The sequence below is a fragment of the Arachis ipaensis genome, chromosome B9, assembly GCF_059453495.1.
Source record: "Arachis ipaensis isolate K30076 ecotype BB chromosome B9, ASM5945349v1, whole genome shotgun sequence".
NCBI lineage: Eukaryota > Viridiplantae > Streptophyta > Magnoliopsida > Fabales > Fabaceae > Arachis > Arachis ipaensis.
The window spans coordinates 139,543,966-139,563,228 of NC_142444.1; the positions used below are offsets into that span (position 1 = coordinate 139,543,966).

At 30.4% G+C, this 19,263-nt stretch overlaps 1 protein-coding gene and 1 pseudogene across 1 annotated transcript; both read right to left on the reverse strand.

Moving 5' to 3' along the window:
• Positions 1-2,177: 2,177 nt before the first annotated feature.
• Positions 2,178-3,332, reverse strand: LOC148546540 (uncharacterized). Its single transcript, XM_088499246.1, has 2 exons — positions 3,078-3,332; positions 2,178-2,867 (listed from the first exon to the last, which is right to left on the reverse strand). The coding sequence occupies exons 1-2, from the start codon at positions 3,330-3,332 to the stop codon at positions 2,178-2,180; spliced, it is 945 nt and encodes a 314-aa protein (XP_088355372.1).
• Positions 3,333-3,500: 168 nt separating this feature from the next.
• Positions 3,501-4,661, reverse strand: LOC148546541 (uncharacterized; annotated as a pseudogene).
• Positions 4,662-19,263: the final 14,602 nt, after the last annotated feature.

Genomic DNA, 19,263 nt, shown 5'->3' on the forward strand with positions numbered 1-19,263 from the left:
GATCTCCACTGGTATCATTGCGTCTGAACCATAGACTAACCGGAAGGGTGTTTCCTTTGTGGTTGAGTGAATTGTTGTGTTGTATCCCCATATGATCTCTGGGATAAGCTCGGCCCAGAGGCTTTTGCATCATCCAGTTTCTTTCTTAGAGTATGTAGTATTACTTTATTTGCAGCCTCTGCTAAGCCATTTGTTTGTGGGTGCTCGACTGAGGAGAAATGTTGTTTGATTTTTAGTTCCTGCAAAAAGGATGTAAACTTTTGATCGGCAAACTGGCGACCATTAGTTGTGATAATGTGACGAGGAATGCCGAATCAACAAATAATATATTTCCAGACAAAAGAAATCATTTGTTGTGATGTGATCTTGGCTAGGGGCTGTGCCTCGATCCATTTGAAAAAATAGTCAATTGCTACAACTAAAAATTTTACCTGCCCGCTGTTGTAGGGAAAGAGCCGAGGATATCTATGCCCTATTGGTTGAACAACCAACTTACCTCGGAGCAGTGTAGGAGTTCGGCCGGGAGATGTGTGATCGGACTGTGTTTCTGGCAGTTGTTACAGCTTTTAACTTTTGCTTGACAATCTTGTCGTATTGTTGGCCAATATAGTCCATCTCTGAGGATTTTGGAAGACGGACTTCGGGCTCCGAGGTGTGTACCACAGATCCCTTCATGCGCCTCGGCAAGTGCAAGCTCGGCTTCTGTTCTGCAAAGACATTTAAGTAATGGACGAGAGAATCCTCGTCTATATAGGCAATTATTATAAATTGTAAAAAAGGAGGCTTGCAGCGGAAGTGTCGAGCATTTTCGACGTCACCTGGCAAGGTCCCTGTCTGGAGATACTCTATGTATGGAGATCTCCAATCTGCTTCCTGTGTTACACTTAAGATTTGTGTTAGTTCAATAATGCTTGGCTTGAGCAGTGTTGACTGATAAAGGGATGACCCATTTGGTTGAGTACTGGCGAGTTTAGACAGAATATCAGCTCGGCCATTACTCTCCCTGGGTATGTGCTGTATTTCGTATTTAGAAAATTTTGAAAGTAAGTTGTGTACAATGTCAAGGTATTTAGAAAGTAAAGGGTCCTTTACTTGGTATAAGTTGTTTACCTGTTGGACGATGAGTAAGGAGTCGCAGTATACCTTAAGTTCGGTGATGTTTAGGTCGGCAGCGAGTCTAAGGCCAGCAATTAGGGCTTCATACTCACTTTGGTTGTTGCTTACTTTAAATGAAAAATTGAGGGAATGCTCGATGATGTTGCCTTGGTTATCATCAAGTATGATACTTGCTCCATAGCCTTGTGGGTTGTAGGATCTATCGACGTATAAAGACCATTCAATGTAGTCTTCGGTTTTGTCTGGTACTGAGAATTCAGCGATGAAGTCGGCCAAGAATTGGGACTTGATAGATGTTTGGCCTTTGTACTTGATATCAAATTCCGATAGCTCCATCGACCATTTTACTAGTCAGCCAGCCAGCTCAGGTTTCTGAAGGACTTGTCGCAAAGGGTGTTCTGTCCGAACATGGATTTCATGGCTCTGTAAATATGGTTGGAGTCTTCTGGCCAAGAAGACAAGGGCGAGGGCGAGCTTCTCAATGCTCGGATATCGAAGTTTGAAATTCTGTAGTGTTTTGTGGGTAAAATAGATCGGGAACTGCTTCTTTTCCCTTTCTGCAACAAGAGCAGAGCTTATAGCCCATTTAGTGATAGATAAATATAAGAATAATGGTTCCCCCTGAATGGGGGGTTTGTAAGATTGGTGGTTTTGAAAGGTTTTCTTTAATAACTTGGAATGCTTGTTCGCAGTCATTAGTCCAACGGAAAGCTTTTTTCGTTTTTAAAGTTTGGAAAAACATAAAGATTTAGAAGCTAGGCAAGGTAAAAATCTAGACAGTGCAGCAAGTCTCCCTGTTAATCGCTGGACTTCTTTGATGGTTTGTGGGCTTGTCATGTCTAAAACAGCTCGGCATTTTTCTGGATTCGCCTCGATACCTCGGCTGGTGAGCATGAAGCCGAGGAATTTGCCGCTCTGGACCCCAAATGCGCACTTTTCAGGATTTAACTGCATGTTGTATTGTCTTAGTTGTCCGAAGATTTCTGCGAGGTCATCAAGGTGATTGTTGCCGCTCTTTGTCTTGGCGACCATATCGTCAACGTAGACCTCAATGTTCCTGCCTATCTGTTTGGCGAAGACTTAGAATATGCATCCATAAAGCTGAGTTTTTCATAACCAGAGGCATTATCAACTAAGCAATCAATTGAGGGCAAAGAATAGGAATCTTTGAGGCATGCTTTGTTGAGATCGGTGAAATCAACACACATGTGCCATTTACCGTTATGTTTTTTCACCATGACGATATTCGCCAGCCATGTTGTGAATCTGATTTCTCGGATGAAGCCCGCGTTGATGAGCTTCTTGGTTTCTTCCAGGGAAGCTTGTCTTCGGTCATGGCCGAGGTTTTTCTTTTTCTGTGCTACTGGTTGGACAGATAGATCTAATGCTAACTTATGGAATATGATGGATGGATCGATGCCTGGCATATCAGCTGGGGTCCAACAAAACAGGTCGGCATTTTGCTGTAAGAATGCTCGGAATGATGATTTCTCTTCTGAGGATAATGTTGAGCCGATGTGTGTGAATTTGTCCGTGCTTTCTGTGAAATAGATTTTATGCAGGTCTTTTGTTGGGGTTGGTCTTTCAAGGCTTCCCGCTTTGGGATCAAGATCGGCCAGAGATGGTAGTTCGTCCATGCTGCCGATGTTGTGAACATGGGCTTTTGTGTTTGAGTTAGGTCTTTTAAGACTGTTGTTGTAGCATTCCCTGGCTTCTTGTATATCACTGTGAATGGTTGCAATTGTGTTATCCTGCAGAGGAAACTTAACACAGAGATGAATTGTAGATACTATAGCGCCGAACCTATTTAAGAAAGGTCGGCCAAGTATTAAATTGTAAGGACTAAAACAGTCAACTACTAAGTATTGAATATCTGAAGTTTTTGACGAGGAAAACTCACCGAGTGTGGTTTGTAACCACACAGAGCCCATAACCGGGACTCTCTCACCTGAGAAACCTACCAGGTCACCAGTGGAAGGTTGGAGGATGTTATTGCTCAGTTTCATTTTCTGTAATGTGGAATAAAATAGAACATCGGCACTGCTTCCTGGGTCCAGTAACACCTTTTTTACTAGGAGATCTCCGAGCTGTAGGGAGATTACAACCGGGTCGTCTAGATTTGCCACGTTAGTGTTGTGGTTGGCTCTCTGGAATGTTATCTGCGAAAACTGTGGAAGTGTTTGTTGTTGAGGTTGATTGGCTTCTATGGAAAGCATAGCTCAGTAAGATCGCTTTCTTGCCGAGCTTGTAGTTCCTCCACCTGCAAAACCTCCGGAAATACAGTTAATAACACGTCTTGGTTGATCGGGATGGTTGGTGTCTGGCCGATCTTTATCTCGGCCATGCTGTGTCGCCGAGTTTTGTTCACCAGAGGGGGTTGTTTGTCACTGTATGTGGCCGCCGATGTACTTGTCCAGGTGGCTTTGCCGAGCTAATCGCTCCAGAAGGTCTTTGGCGATGATGCACTCGTCGGTAGTGTGTCCGTGCTTTTAGTGGAAAGAGCAGTATTTTGATCTGTCCGCTCTTTTTGAATATGGGTAACTACCGGCTTTTCTTGGCGGTTTGATCAACTTTGAATTCAAGATCTCCTTGATGATATCATTGCGCTTGGTGTTGAATTGAGTGTAGGATTCATATCGCGAAGTCGGTTTGAAGTTCTTCTTTTTGTCTTGAGTTCTGTCATCGTCTCTGTAATGAGGCTTTTCTATTTTTCGAGCTTGCCGAAGTTCCTCGATGTCGATTTGACCTTTAGCCTTTTCGCGAAACTCGGCCATAGTCTTAGGTTTGGCTACGGCGATAGTTTCCTGAAATTTTCCTGGTCGCAGTTCGCTTTTTATGGCGTGCAGTTCCACCTTAGGGTGGAGGTCGGGTATACTCATGGCTATCTTTGTGAAGCGCGTCATGTAGTCCCTGAGGCTTTCTTGCTGGCCTTGCCTGATTGTATTCAGGTAATCGGAGTCGTGTAGGTAGATGGCCGATCCAGCGAAGTGCTCCTCAAAGGGCTTTGATATGTCTCGAAATCGGGAAATAGAACCTGCAGGCAAAGAACAAAACCAATCAAGTGCAGGACCGTCTAAGAAAGATGGAAAGCAATGACATAAAACTTTATCAGATGCACCGTTTACTATCATTATGGAGGTGAACTTCTTGATGTATTTCTTCGGATCACCTAACCCATCATAGGGAGTTAGGGTGGTCGGCAGAGTGAACCTCTTGGGTAGCACGAAGTTCATCACCTCGGCCGTGAATGGTCCAGGGGAGCTTTCCTGATTGTCATCCTCACCGTCTGGCCGAGCTTCTTCATTATGCTCGGGTTGCTCCTCTTCCTGTCGAGTAGTGTCAGAGACATGTGTTGGCCCTGATTGCTGTTCGGCTTCCTCTGTCCGTTCTTGCCGATCATTGTTGTTTTCGATTCGGGTGTTATTTAAGTTGGCAATTTGCTATGCCATTCTTTAGTTCTCCTCGGCCATGCACTGGTTGGCTTGCCGTAATTCGGTCACCATCTGGAGGAGTTCGGATGGTGTAGGTAGAAGTTATTCAGCCATGACTCGGGTGAGAACCTCGAGGCCGATGATATATGGAAGGGATTATATTCTTGGCCCCACGGTGGGTGCCAATTGTTCTTGTCTGGTTACCTGGAGGGAGAGCTCGGTCTCTGGGAATCGACACCGAGTTGTTATCTTCAGTGCCGACCTTTGAACTTTGTAGTAATCCGAACTTTTCTCCAAGGGGATATCCAATCGCGTAGAGCTTTGAGCAAGAAACAAGGGGGGAGTGTACCTGCAAAGGCACTCCGAAACTTAAGTCAGTATTGAGAATTCAATGTGTCTTAAGATAGAAGATCATACCTTTTTGTAGGTGAAAATGTACAGGTCAATTATGTTTCTACTTTATTGCCTGTATTAAAGAGCAATGATGAGGGTGAAATGTTAGGCTGGACGTTTCACTTTTAGAAAGTAGTCCGTTAAGCCGAATTGTAACGTAAGCTGCCGATTAATAATTGTAACGCCGATTAATAATTGTAACGCCGATTAATAGCGTAACGTCGAACTGTGATGCATTCTGCTGAGTTATGGCTCATAAAGCCGAGTTATGAGTTGATATTTGTAACGGCCGGATCACTTTATTTTTATGCAGACGGCAAGATTGATTATGCAAGAAATAATTTTATTTTGTCTCATAATACACGAAAACAGAATCAGAATAGGAAAAAAGAAGATGACACAATCATATATATCCTAATTCAGATATTTTGTACAATATAGCCTACATCCAGTCTTCACCACAATAATGGTAAAAGTTTCACTATTTTTTTAAGTATTATATACACTAATTGTCAAGAATTCAACTTATTCTTATTAGGGACAAATCAAACTTCTTCCTAAGTTTGACTTGGTTAAGTTTACTTTTTAGACTCTCAACACACTAAGTGTTCACCCAACTTAGTAAAGAATACCTCTCAGGTATGTGATACAAAACAGAAATACAATTAAAAGAGATAAGACATAAATTTTAACTTTTCTTTCCAAGTACTTCTCTTTATCTTTTTTTTTTCAATGACTTTTTCTTAATGCCTCACTTATATATGCCTTTTACCACTGAATAGAAACAAAGAAAGATACAATATATAAACAGAATATTCAATAATAGACCATGAAGGAAATGATGTTGTATAGCTCTGAATCTATAAGATGAACTAGATTCAGCACTCTCAGATGTAGCTCTCTATCTTGGAGGAATGTTTCTTTGATATAAAAATATTATCCAAAACGTTGAACAAGAACAGTAAAAAAGCTCTCAATAAAATTCAAATTCTAGTTCACTCTCCTTGCCTGTAAATTGAAGTTAATTTTTCTTTTTGTATGGAGTCCTGTAGCCAGTTTTAGGGTTTGCAGAACTAAGTCAACACATTGAATCTTGAACCAGCTCAAGTCTTCCCTTTCCTTTCATCAATCAGACCAGAAAATCAGAAATTTGATATCAAAATTAAGCAACACAGCAGCGGCTTCATTCATAACAGATTCTCAATGGGTTTGATAAATCAAAATCTTTAATCTAGTGCTTTGACCCTAAGTTTTATTATAGACCATTGATTTACAGCAAATCAAAGTAGCCACCACTTTCTTCATGTTATCCGAAATAGTTGTGTAAAGGAAATAAAAAATTAACAAGTAATTAACTTGCATATTAATAAAAATTTCATATCTTTATTCTCTGAATTAGCTTAACTTGTTTATGTTGATTTTGATTTGACATAATTTTCAAGATTTATTTTCTTTCTTCTTTTTTTGAGCTTAATTAAAAAAAGTAAACTTCTCTTTTTTGTTTGTACTTTACCCGAAGCAAGCTAGTACTACCAATAAAAAGATGTTATTCCTTTTAAGAATGACAATAGACTAAACAAGAGACTTAATCCAAGTAGCTAAAGTTCAAGTGTTTAGTTCCATTGCTTTTGATTTGCACACTAATATTTGGGCCTGCAACACTAATATAAGAATTAAAACACTTTTAAACTTTTAACACAACTAAATCGATCATATTTGTCATCACTAAAAATATTATTATTTACTAAATTTAAATAAGAGTAAAGTATTGTTTTTGTCCCTAAAATTTGGGCTAAGTTTTAAAGTTGTCCATAACATTTTAATTGTCCTATTTAAGTCCCTAACCTTTCAAAATTGACTTAATATTATCCTACCGTTAGGGATCCGTTAACAGAATTGACGGCGGGACAAAATTGAGACGATTTTGAAATGTTAGGGACTTAAATAGGACGAAAATATTGGGGACAAAAACGATACATAGAAATAAATTTTAGTTTCATCCTTCGATAATATCAATTTTTTACTGTACATAGTATTCAATTATTTTTTAATCACATTTAAGTAAATTACACTTAATCACATTACTTTCATTCTAAATAAATTTATTTTTTTATAATTTTACACTTAAAGTTATAAGTTAATATAAAAATATAAAAAAATTATTTAGAATGAAAGTAGTGTGATTAAGTGTAATTTACTTAGATGTGATTAAAAAATAGTTGAATATTATTACAGTAAAAAATTGATATTATTGAAGGATAAAATTAAAATTTAATTCTATGTATCGTTTTTGTCTCCAATGTTTTCGTTCTATTTAAGTCCCTAACGTTTCAAAATCGTCTTAATTTTGTCCTGCCGTCAATTCTGTTAACGGATCCCTAACGACAGGACAACATTGAGCTAATTTTAAAACGTTAGAGACTTAAATATGACGATTAAAATGTTAGGGACAACTTTGAGACTTACCCCAAATATTGGGGATAAAAACGATACTTTACTCATTTAATAATTATTTATTTTATTAAAAAATTCAAAATACATATATATACACACAAAAATAAATCATCTATCATTTTGATCTTTAAATAATATTTATTTGACAACATACAATAGACACTACAGAAGAATGATATAAAATGACATTAATATTATGGGGGTTCTATAAAAACGCCCTAATATTTGAATATTATGTCGTTTCTTAGTGTTGCCGTAATTAATTTGTAATTAACAGCGGTTGTTTTGAATTCTGGCGGTTTTAAAACGCCATTATCAACTTGTATAAAATGCTCAACCTTAAATTAATCACTCCTCATTCCCACTTTGAAACGCTGCCACTGTGAGAGAAATCTTGAAGTTATGCCACTGCAATCTCTTCTGTCACGATCTCTCCTCCGACGACAATCCTCTTCAGTGACGACCTCCTCCGGCGAAGTCTCCTCCAGCGGCGACCTCCTCTTGCAACGTCTTCTCCAATGGCTATCTCCTCCTGCGATGATCTCCTCCTGCCAGCGGCATTTCCTCCAGCGACAGTTTCCTCCGACAACATCTCCTCCAGCGGCGACCTCCTTCTGTGGCGTCTTCTCCAGTGACGGTCTCCTTCGGCGACGTCTCCTCCTGCGACGTCTCCTCCAGCGGTGATCTCTTCCTGCGGCGTTCTCCTGCGCCGGCAATCTCGTCCATCGAGCTATTGAGCTGCGAGTTTCTCTTCCGGCAGACTCATGATTAGGTTCTTCTCCCTATTTTCCTTTGTTCTCTTGAAAATATTTCATTCTATTAGATTCTCTTAGGCTTGCCTTAGATTAGATGAAAAATTTAATTTATTTGGTTTGAATCTCAGCATAGTACTCAAAATTTTTCTTGTTCTTTATTCTCAGTATGTATATGCTCTATTTTGTTGTTCAATTTTCATAAAAGAAAGAGAAAAACACTCTATAAATTGATTGAAAGAGATTAATGGTGAAACCAAACACAATCTCAACTATTTCAAAATTGACTGTAACTAAATTATTTCATCATCATATTTTCATTGCTGTTTTAATGTGGCTCTACTAGTGTCAGATGAGTTAAAACTTGAAAAGGTGATTAATTAGACTGTTGGATTTATATGTTTTATGTCAAATATCAAATATGTGATACTTTCTAATTTTGGGAGTGGGAGAAATTAAAAATTACTGAATTAACAATTTTCATATTTGTAGAACTTTAACAACTATTTTAGGATTTAATCTGTGTTCCACATATCAAAACACTCGAAAATGCTCTTATAAACTGGCTGCGATATCCTCAACAAGCTGATGATATATATATATATATATGTGAGATAAGGCGCAGCAGTGTTTTCTCAACTAAGGAGGCACATCAGAATTGAATAATAACAATTTTTTGTCTATACCAAAAAGATTTTTTAAAATGAGAAAAAGAGAAAAGAAGAAACTTAACTGGGATGGTAATCTAATTATGGATTGGAGGAATCTTCTTAATTGTTTTGCTATTATTATTATATCTGAATATCTCTATGGTGTAAACTAAGTAATTCATAGAAAACATGGTTGCGTGTGTATAGTTATATATGCTCTTTATATAAGTAAAGGAGGTTAATAGTATAAGTTGGAAATATATGCATGTGTTTTACTCATATATATCCAAGACAAGAAAGGATATTGTTTTGATTTTGGTTCAAATCAGTGTCTCGTGGCTGTATCCTCCCCTGAAAATGACAACACTTACTTGAAATGCGGATTCAACTTAAATTTAAGCAACACATACAAATGGTTCCATTCTCAATGTTACTTAATTACTTTCCACAATTTGTCCTTCTTCATTCTGCCCTCTATACGAGATTCGACAACGGCACTCGCGTCTATTTTGCCTCGCATAATATTTTTTTAATTATGTTGCTTCTTAGTTTGATGCTTGAAAGACTTGTCTGCTATTTCTTAGTCTGACACTTGAAAGACTTGTCTGCTACTTGTCTGCAAGTGATTGCCATATTCTATAATTAGGAAGGTGATTCCATTTTCATTGATTTTAAGAAATAGTAGTGATGATTTTCCAGGTCTATGGTGGAGAAGCAAGGATTTCAACTTTGAGGCAATTGTTTCCATCAAGTTTCCACTGATGGAAGACAAGAAGAGCCTTACTTCACCTGATTTCTGAAAAGAAATCTTAGGAAAATTTCTAAGGTATGGTTTTGAGCTATTTTGGTTTATTTTGTATCTTAAATTTATTGAGAGAAATAATATTGTGTAAATAAGCACTCTAGAAACAAATAATTAAAAAAAAAATTGAAGTGAGGACAGAGATTATCATGACAAAGTGCACCAAAAATTATGAAGAAGATTTTATGTATTAAGAATTACATGTTAAGACATTTATAATTAAAAAATTATGTTATGTTAGATACTTTATTTGTAAGGGGTTATTACTTTTGATTTTAATAATAAAAAATAATATATTATGTTTAATATATTGTTTATGAGTTATATAATATTTTATTTATGAGTATTGATTTTTTGTTATTGAAAAAATTATTTGTTTAATTCGATAAAAATGACGGTTAAAATTTGTCTTTGTAAATGATAAAAATGTCACTTTATCCGATAAAAAAGACGGTTTGTAACTGTCATTTTAAACAACATGAAATGTCATTTTAACTCGATAAAAATGGCGGTTTCAAACGCCATTTTAACCAACTAAAAATGTCGTTTTAACCAACTAAAATGCTGCTCTGTCAGGTTTTAACCAACCGAAAATGCCATTTTCATCCTGGAAATAACGGCGGTTTGAACCGCCATTTTAACCAACAAAAAACATGCCGTCTTATTTGGAAATAATGGCGGTTTAAACTGCTGTTTTAACCTATTCAAAAACCGCCGTTTTAACTCAGAGAATTGTGGCGGTTTTCTGAAAATCGCCATAATAACCAGAATGACACACAGAATTACGTCTTTTTTTGAAACCACTGTTTCTGGTAATAATGGCGGTTCAAACGCCGTAAATACCCAAAAAAACCGTCATTTTAACCAGATTTTTTTGTAGTGAAATATAGAGAAATATACTTTAAAAAGACTCTATAAATCATGCAATTTTATAAATTTTTTTAAAAAAATAAGATATTTTTATTTGATTATTTCACTCTAAGCCAGTTTTTTGTAATTTATTTATACAAATGATAAAAAATTTAAAAAAATTACAACAACAAAGAAGTTTTATCCTAATAAATGAGATTGATTACATGAATTAAATGACACTATTGTATCTTATTATGTATCGTATCTATAATAAGATTGTTGATATATAGATTTCTTTTGATAATTTTATATATAGATTTTTAGGTCTCTTTTATCATTTATCATCTGTCCACTTTTTATCTCATCCATCCTTCTAACAATTAGGTGGTATGCTAATTTTCTCCATACAAAAATTAAAAATCTAAAAATTGAATTTTACCTTAAGTTTTATGTCCACATTTTAAATAATTATTGAAATATTTTTAAAATAAATTGAAATAAATAAATAAATTATTTATCACTTATAAAAAATATTATATATTTTATCAATTTAAAATCATTTTTAAAGGTAATATTATTATTTTTTAAGAATTATTTTATCAAAAATTAAATCTCTGAAAACTAAAAAAAATGACAAACTTAGTGTTTTTTTATATATCTACAAACATGTTTTGAACGAAAAAGAAGAATGAAAGTTAAATCATCTTTGGATGGAAAGATGAAAATATACCATAATTAAAATTGATCATTTTAATTTAAAAAAACAGTTTATAAACAAATCAGTTTAACATCAATTATTAAATATTAAATAATAATAATATAAATAATTATTTATTTCATACCTTTTTTATAATTATACTATTTAAAATAGTTTTCTTATACATTCTAAATACAATAAATTATTATAAAATCTTTTTAACTAAAGTATTCAAATATAAATTAATTATTATACTAATAACAAATATTAAAATATATTTAATTTTTAAGTCAAACGCAACTGGAACGAAAATAGATCAGGCTAGTCTAAACTTTATTGTTAAAAGGTTAGGTCTATATTATAGCTTAAATTTAGCCTATTACATGTGAAATAAGGGTAAAAAATACATATAAGCTAATGGCAGACTAAAATTACACAAATCAGCTAAAATGAAAACTGTTTTGTGAATTCATCAATGTACGTTTATATGCAGTATAAATTAGCTAAATTCGAACTCCATTTCTACATAATTCGAACCAGTTGGGTTCGAATTACACACATAGTAAATTAATAATTTATTAAAAAAATTATTAAAAAATTTATTAAAAAATTAATAATTTAAAAATTAAAAAATTATATATTTTATTTCATACATTAAAAAAAAAGCTAACAAAATATTTAATTACGAGACTTCTTTAAAATATTTGTGATCTATCAATTCAAATTCCATACAATACTCTTTTGTCCATTTTTAATAGCTCAAGAATATTTTTTAATAATTTTTGAATAAATTTATTTAAATTATACTACAAAAAATATTTTATCCTATGCAAAACAATTTTAAAAAAATGGCTTAAAAAATGTTAGAAGTACTATAAAAATTTGTAATGTTCTAATAACTTAGGTAAATACATGCATATACTCAAATTTTAAATAAAATACTCTACATAGTCAATAATAATTTAGAAATGAAAGAAAATATTTTATTCTAATACAAAATAATTTTTAAAAAATGGCTTAAAAGATGTTATGAGTACTATAAGGTAGCGTTTGGTGGAAGGACAGAGACGGAAAGACTGAGACTGATAGACTGAGACTAAGAGATAGAGATTAAAATAAATTTCGGTATTCTGTTTGGTGTAAAGTGGGAGACAGAAATTGAAATAAGAATGAAACTCTAATTTAATTTGTACAAAGGGTAAAATTGGAATTAATTAATTGAAATGAGGATATTTTAGGTATAAAATGTTATTAAAGTTTCAGTCTCTATCTCTAAAAATTTTAGTACCCTGTGTCCCTACTTTTTGGAGGTACTGAAATATTGAAATTTTAGGGATAGAGACAGAAATTTTAGTACCAGTCTCTGAACCAACAAACATGATACTGAGTTTCAGTCTCTTAGTCTCTATCTCAGTATCTCAAAACAAACGCTACCTAAAAGTTTGTAATATTCTAGTGATTTAGGTAAATACATGATAAAAATATATATTTTTTTTAATTTTTAAATTATTATTGACTATGTAGAGTATTTCTTTAATGTCCTAAATCATAGGATATTACAAATTTTTATGTAGAGTATAATTCGAATCACCATATAACTTAGGAGTACTATAAAAATTTGTAATATCCTAATGACTTAAGACATTAAAGAAATACTTTACATAGTCAATAATAATTTAGAAATTAAAGAAAAAATATTTTTATAATGTATTTACCTAAATCACTAGAATATTACAAACTTTTATAATACTCATAACATCTTTTAAGCCATTTTTTAAAAATTATTTTGTATTAGAATAAAATATTTTTTAATTGTTTTGTATGGAATAAAATATTTTCTTTCATTTCTAAAGTATTATTGACTATGTAGAGTATTTTATTTAAAATTTGAGTACATGCATGTATTTACCTAAGTTATTAGAACATTACAAATTTTTATAGTACTCCTAATATTTTTTAAGCCATTTTTTTTAAATTGTTTTGCATAGGATAAAATATTTTTTGTAGTATAATTTAAATAAATTTATTAAAAAAATTTATTAAAAAATATTCATGAACTATTAAAAATGGACAAAAGAGTATTATATGGGATTTGAATTGATAGATCACAAATATTTTAAAGAAGTCTCGTAATTAAATATTTTGTTAGCTTTTTTTTAATGTATGAAATAAAATATATATTTTTTAATTTTTAATTTTTTTAATAAATTTTTTAATAATTTTTTTTAATAAATTATTAATTTACTGTGTGTAATTCGAACCCAGCTGGTTCGAATTAGTGTGTACGTGTGTTTGTGTATAATTCGAATCTACCTGGTTCGAATTATATAGAAATGGAATTCGAATTTAACTGATTCGAACTACATATAAACGTGCATTGGTGGATTCATAAAGCAATTTTCGTTTTGGCTTATTTGTGTAATTTTAGTCTGCCATTGACTTATATGTGTTTTTTACCCAAAGACTTGTTTAAATGGTCGAGTCTAGTTTGTTCGAAAGTCTGATGTCTGAACTCAACCCAAAACTTATTATTGAACATTTTAACAATAAAATGTTAAATTGAGCTAGAAATTTAAATTATCTAAGAACTAATAAAATACAAATAAAAGTTTTTCATATATTTATTAAAAAATATAAATCTAACTTTCATATATGAATGTAAATAGATTAGGCGGTCTATCAGGAGTTTATAATCTGATATGCATTTAACTTAAACGGTCATAAAATAATTCTAAACTTGAGCTAATTTAAAAGCCTAAATTTATTAATACATTAGGTTCACGCTCACAAATTAATCTAATAAATGTATAGGTTTGTATAGGCATGTTAAAATATAAATAAATATATAAATAATTTTTTATAATTAATTTTTTTTTAAAATTTGTTATACATTATGTTAAATATTTTTTTATATGTTTAATTATTCTATTAATCCTTAAGTTTCACTAAATTTATAATTAGATCTTTATATATTTTTTTTAATTAGATCCCTACATTATTTCTAATTTTGTAATTAATTTTTTTAAATAAAAAATATTAAAATTAACAGAATATTTTTTTAAAAATATATGTGGTTAAAGATCTAATTAGATTTTTAATTATAGATATCTTTAATATGTAGAAAAATATTTACTTAACTCTAATATATTTTATATTAGAAAGAATCTAATTACAAAATTAAAAGTAATATAGAAATCTAATTAAAAAATATAAAAATTTAATTAAAAATTTGATAAAATTATAAAAATCAATGAAATAATTAAACCATTTATATATTTTAAATATTTTAAAGTTTTAATATTATTATAAGGGTTAAAGTTGATGTATTGCATATAAATAATTTTTTAAAAAAATATTTTTTATTTTGATATAAAAATATATATAACCTTTTTAACAAAATTTAGATCACATCAGATTCAGTAACAAACCATATTTAGTATTTTAAAAAATATATTAATTTATATGCTAAGTTCAGGATAATTAATTATATATATTATAGACCTAACTTTTTTCTTTGTATTTTATAGTATTTTTCTAGTTTCACATATCAAAAGATTAATTTATTGTGAACTTAAATCCTATTTAAAGTCTATCATATAATTAATGAATTACTATATACATAAAATAAATTTTAAATTTTAAATATTTATTTATACAGATGAGTGGGATCAATTATTTTACTGACTCAAATTGGTTATAGACCTAACTTATTAGGAGTGAGCGTTTACAATCCTATTTTAATAAGACAAAAATTTAAAAGTAGTGTTTGAAAGAGAGATAGAGATTGAGAGATTAAAATTGAGAATCAGAAATTAAAAGACAGAGATTGAAATAAATTTTAGTATTATATTTGATATAATGCGAAAGATTGAAATTGAAATAAGAATGAAGTTCTAATTTAATTTATATAAAAGATAAAGTTAAAATTAATTAATTAAAATAGAATATTTTAAGTAAAATATGTTATTTAAATTTTAATTTCTATTTCTAAAAATTTTAATCTCTATATTTTCACTTTCTAAAAATATTAAAATAATAAAATTTTAATATTAATTTTTAGACTAACAAATATTATATTAAATTTTAATTTTTTAATTACTGTCTCACTGTCTCAAAACAAACGCTAAAAAGTCACAAAAAAAAAAAAAACAAACAAACGCTAAAAACAAAAAAACCTCAATATAAAGTTGGATCTAATTCTTTTTCTACTAAGTCGGACCAAATGAATCAGAGACGAAATCCAAAAGCCCTGTATAAAAGATTGCGCTCCTAAACACAACTTAAAAATTTAAGAGGACAGTGTATGTTGTTGAGATCACCTGAATGCGTCAAATAAGGGGGGTGGGACCCACAGATACATGTTTGGTTGTCGGAGTTGGACACAGGTTCTTCTTTATTCAGAGACGAAATGGATAAGTACACGTGGTAGATGGATGCGGTGAACTGCGTACACGTGCAACACATGCTTACTTTCACTAACTCGCCCACGCGCACGCCATTTCACTGCTTCACACAAATTATTACAATTAGACAATTAGTTAACTATATTTCTAAGAATTCAGCTATATTGTATTTTAAGAATATATTTTAATAAATAATAATAATTTTTAAGTTTTTAATTTATTTAATTATTAAAAGTTAAAACATTTATACTTTTAATAATTTTTAGTGAAACTTTTTTATAATAAATATATTTTAAGATATATATTACTAAGTTTTTTTTATTTCTTATAATATTTTTCCTCTTAAAAATTTATTATTAATTAATAAATTGTTATATACATAAAATAATTTTTTTTATTTTAATAAACTAATTTAACTTGTCTAGGAATTACAGATGAAAATGTTGATACTTGATACTTAAAAAGTTAAAACTAAATATTTATTCAAATATTATCATAAAAATTTAGTTTTAATTTATAAGTTATTTGTTAAATATAAATTTTTTTGTTATTTATAAAAAATATAATATTATTAATTATTTTTATCGTATTTTTAAATTATTTTAAAATTATTTTATTAATAATATTTTTAAAATTTTTTTGTGAGTGACTAAATTTTTGGACTACCGAATGAATAGTTATTCCTAAGATGCACATGGGTCGGGTGAAGCCGGGTTTGATGTAACCCAGATTCGACCCGAAACATATATCGAATCTATTTATTAGACCCGAACTCGATCCTAGACCCGATGAAACCAACACACTTTTGGGCCACAATTATATCGGGTAAAAATCGGGTGAAAACTAGGCCGTTAACATTACATTACGTTGATACTATCTTGTAAACTAGCATGTAAAAATATCCAAATTTTCAAAACTCCAACCATTATTTGACATGGTAAAATTCACTTAGAAAAATATAACAAGAACCAACCCTTCTTCAAAATTAAAGTATTACCACAATCAATACTTATATTATCTAATAACACCAAATATTTAAATCAATACAAATAATACAATATTATGCATTAGTCTAAAGTCTTATGCATTCTAAACATAAAACATTAACTTATAGTCTTATAATGACTAATAACACAAAATATTAAAGTTTACAATACTTAAATTCCACGTAAGAATAACCATGATCCATCACTAATAATACAAAATATTAATTATGTATGATGACTGGGACATCGGGCCGAGTTCGGGTGACCCGAGCAATGGCCCAGATCCGATCCAAAATAATGACCGGGTCTACTTTTGAGACCCTTATTCGACTCTAAACCCAGTAAAATCACACCAAATTAATTCCTAAAATGTTCAAGGGCGGGCCAGGTCTTCGAGACGAGCCGGGCCATGTGCACCCCTAGTTATCCCTTACAAAAAAGAGCTATGTTCTAAGTTCTAACTTGTATTTTTAAATGTGAACTCTCTTTTTATTTTTTTCATATAAACACACTCACACACTCCCTCCCACACACTAAGAATGAACTCTTACATGGATATTTGACCATCCTCGAAAAATTTGATGACTGAGGATGGATGGCAAAATAAAAAAGAAGGAAAGAGGCAAAAAGGCTATGCCATATAATATCACTATTTACTAGTAGCATTAGGATTGGGCCCTGCTCTCATTTTTCATTCCTTTCTTGCATGCTGTTGGAGCCTTGGAGATGCTTAATTTCAGGCTTCAGCCATCCAACTACCATTCTTTCTTGGCCTTTTTTTTTTTATTTTAAAAAAAATTATATTATTTATCGGTTTGAATCAATCTCATAAGATATACCAAAAGATACATTCAGTTACATTTTTTTATTTTCGTGATAAGCTTTTATTGTTTTTACTATTTTTTTTTATAAATCTAAAAAAAAAATACAAACCAAATACAACCTAAAAATTCAAAAATATTTTTTGTATGGTTTGCACTTTGCACTAAGTGTAGCCAGCAAAAATAAGCAAAAAATGCTATTTGCCATAAAAATAATTTCCACCTCCTAGACTGCGAAAATATAACTAAATACACATTTTAATAAAATCACTTGAAATGGATTCAAATGGATAAATAATATAATTTTTAATTAAATAAAAAATCCTTTCTTTCTTTTCTTTTTTATAATATTGATTATTTGGGATTGCATGGATTTGCTAACTTTATTTGTATACGGGTGAAAAAAATATTTTCCCCGTTAATTTGTGGGAGCAATTTAATTTAAATTAAATAGATTAAGGAATTATTTTTGGTTAACCATTTCATTTTTATTAAAAATATTATTCGTACACTAAAATTAGTCACTAAAATCAGTTATTAATATATTTGTGTATAAATATATATATAATTTATTTATTTTTAATATATATTTATATTCTAACATATATTTTATACTAATAATAACTGATTTAAGTAGTTAATTTTAGTGTACACGTAATATAATCAATTTTTTTTATATTATTTCTCATCACTTTTTCTAATCCAATTACAATGCAAAAAAATTAGATGTAACACTAAACTCCATTGAAGCGTTGAACTTTAGATGCAACCTTAATTTGGCAAATAAGTAAAGAGAGCAGCTGTCAAACTATAAAATTAAAATGGATACAATATAATATCATTATATATATAACGTATACCTGTAAAAAAATCAGTCATAGCATATTTAGACAAGAAGAAAAAAAAATATGAATGCATATTTGTTATTCATAATCTTTGTATTATATTGTTATAAAAACATTTGATTATTTAATTTTGATAGATTTAATTATTTTAATAGTTTATTATTTTATTAAAAATATATAAAATAACATCTGTAAATATATATTGCGGTTGATTTGATAGTTAATTAATTAATTTTTAGTGTGTATATATTATAGGACAAATCTTTTGTTATATTCATTACACAATACGAATGGAAGTGGATTTTTTTTTCGATAAAGTAGTTATGTGTTATATTTAATTAACCAACATCAATATATAAAACATGTAATAGAAAAAACTGTATAATGGAAAACGACATTTAACTTTTATCAAATAATAATAATAATAATAAAATATTGAAAAGAATTTGTGACTTATGAAGTTGACAAGGGTTAAGAAAACAATAAACTTCAGCTTATAATTATTTATGAGAGGAACTATTGTTAATTTAATTAGCATCAAAGATTTGAGTTATCACTTTTTCTATACACAGGAGAATTGAGGACGGATATGAACTGGAATAACTCTAAGGAGTCATTCCATTTCTTACACTACACTCCCATAGTCAGTGGCGGAGTTTTGTATGGGCAATAGGGTATAGTTCTCCAAAATTTTTGTAAAAATATTAGTAATTTTACTTTAAAAAAAATAAAATTAGCTTGTTTAGTTAAATCGATATACTTTTAATTTATATATCTGAGTTTGATGCTTATTTTTATTATTTTTTCAAATCTTTTATCCTATTTTATTTAATAATAACAAATGACATATCTTTAAATCAACAACAAGTAGCATATCTTTAAATTAACGTTACAAATTAAATATCATTATAGAATTAAGACTAAATTATATTTAACTTTTTATATATTTTTATGCATTATTTTTTTTAGAATAATAAAAATTATAATATAACTAGTAGTAATATCAGTTATTAATAAAAAGTTATTATTTTATTTTTAAATCAATTTTATAAATTTAATGC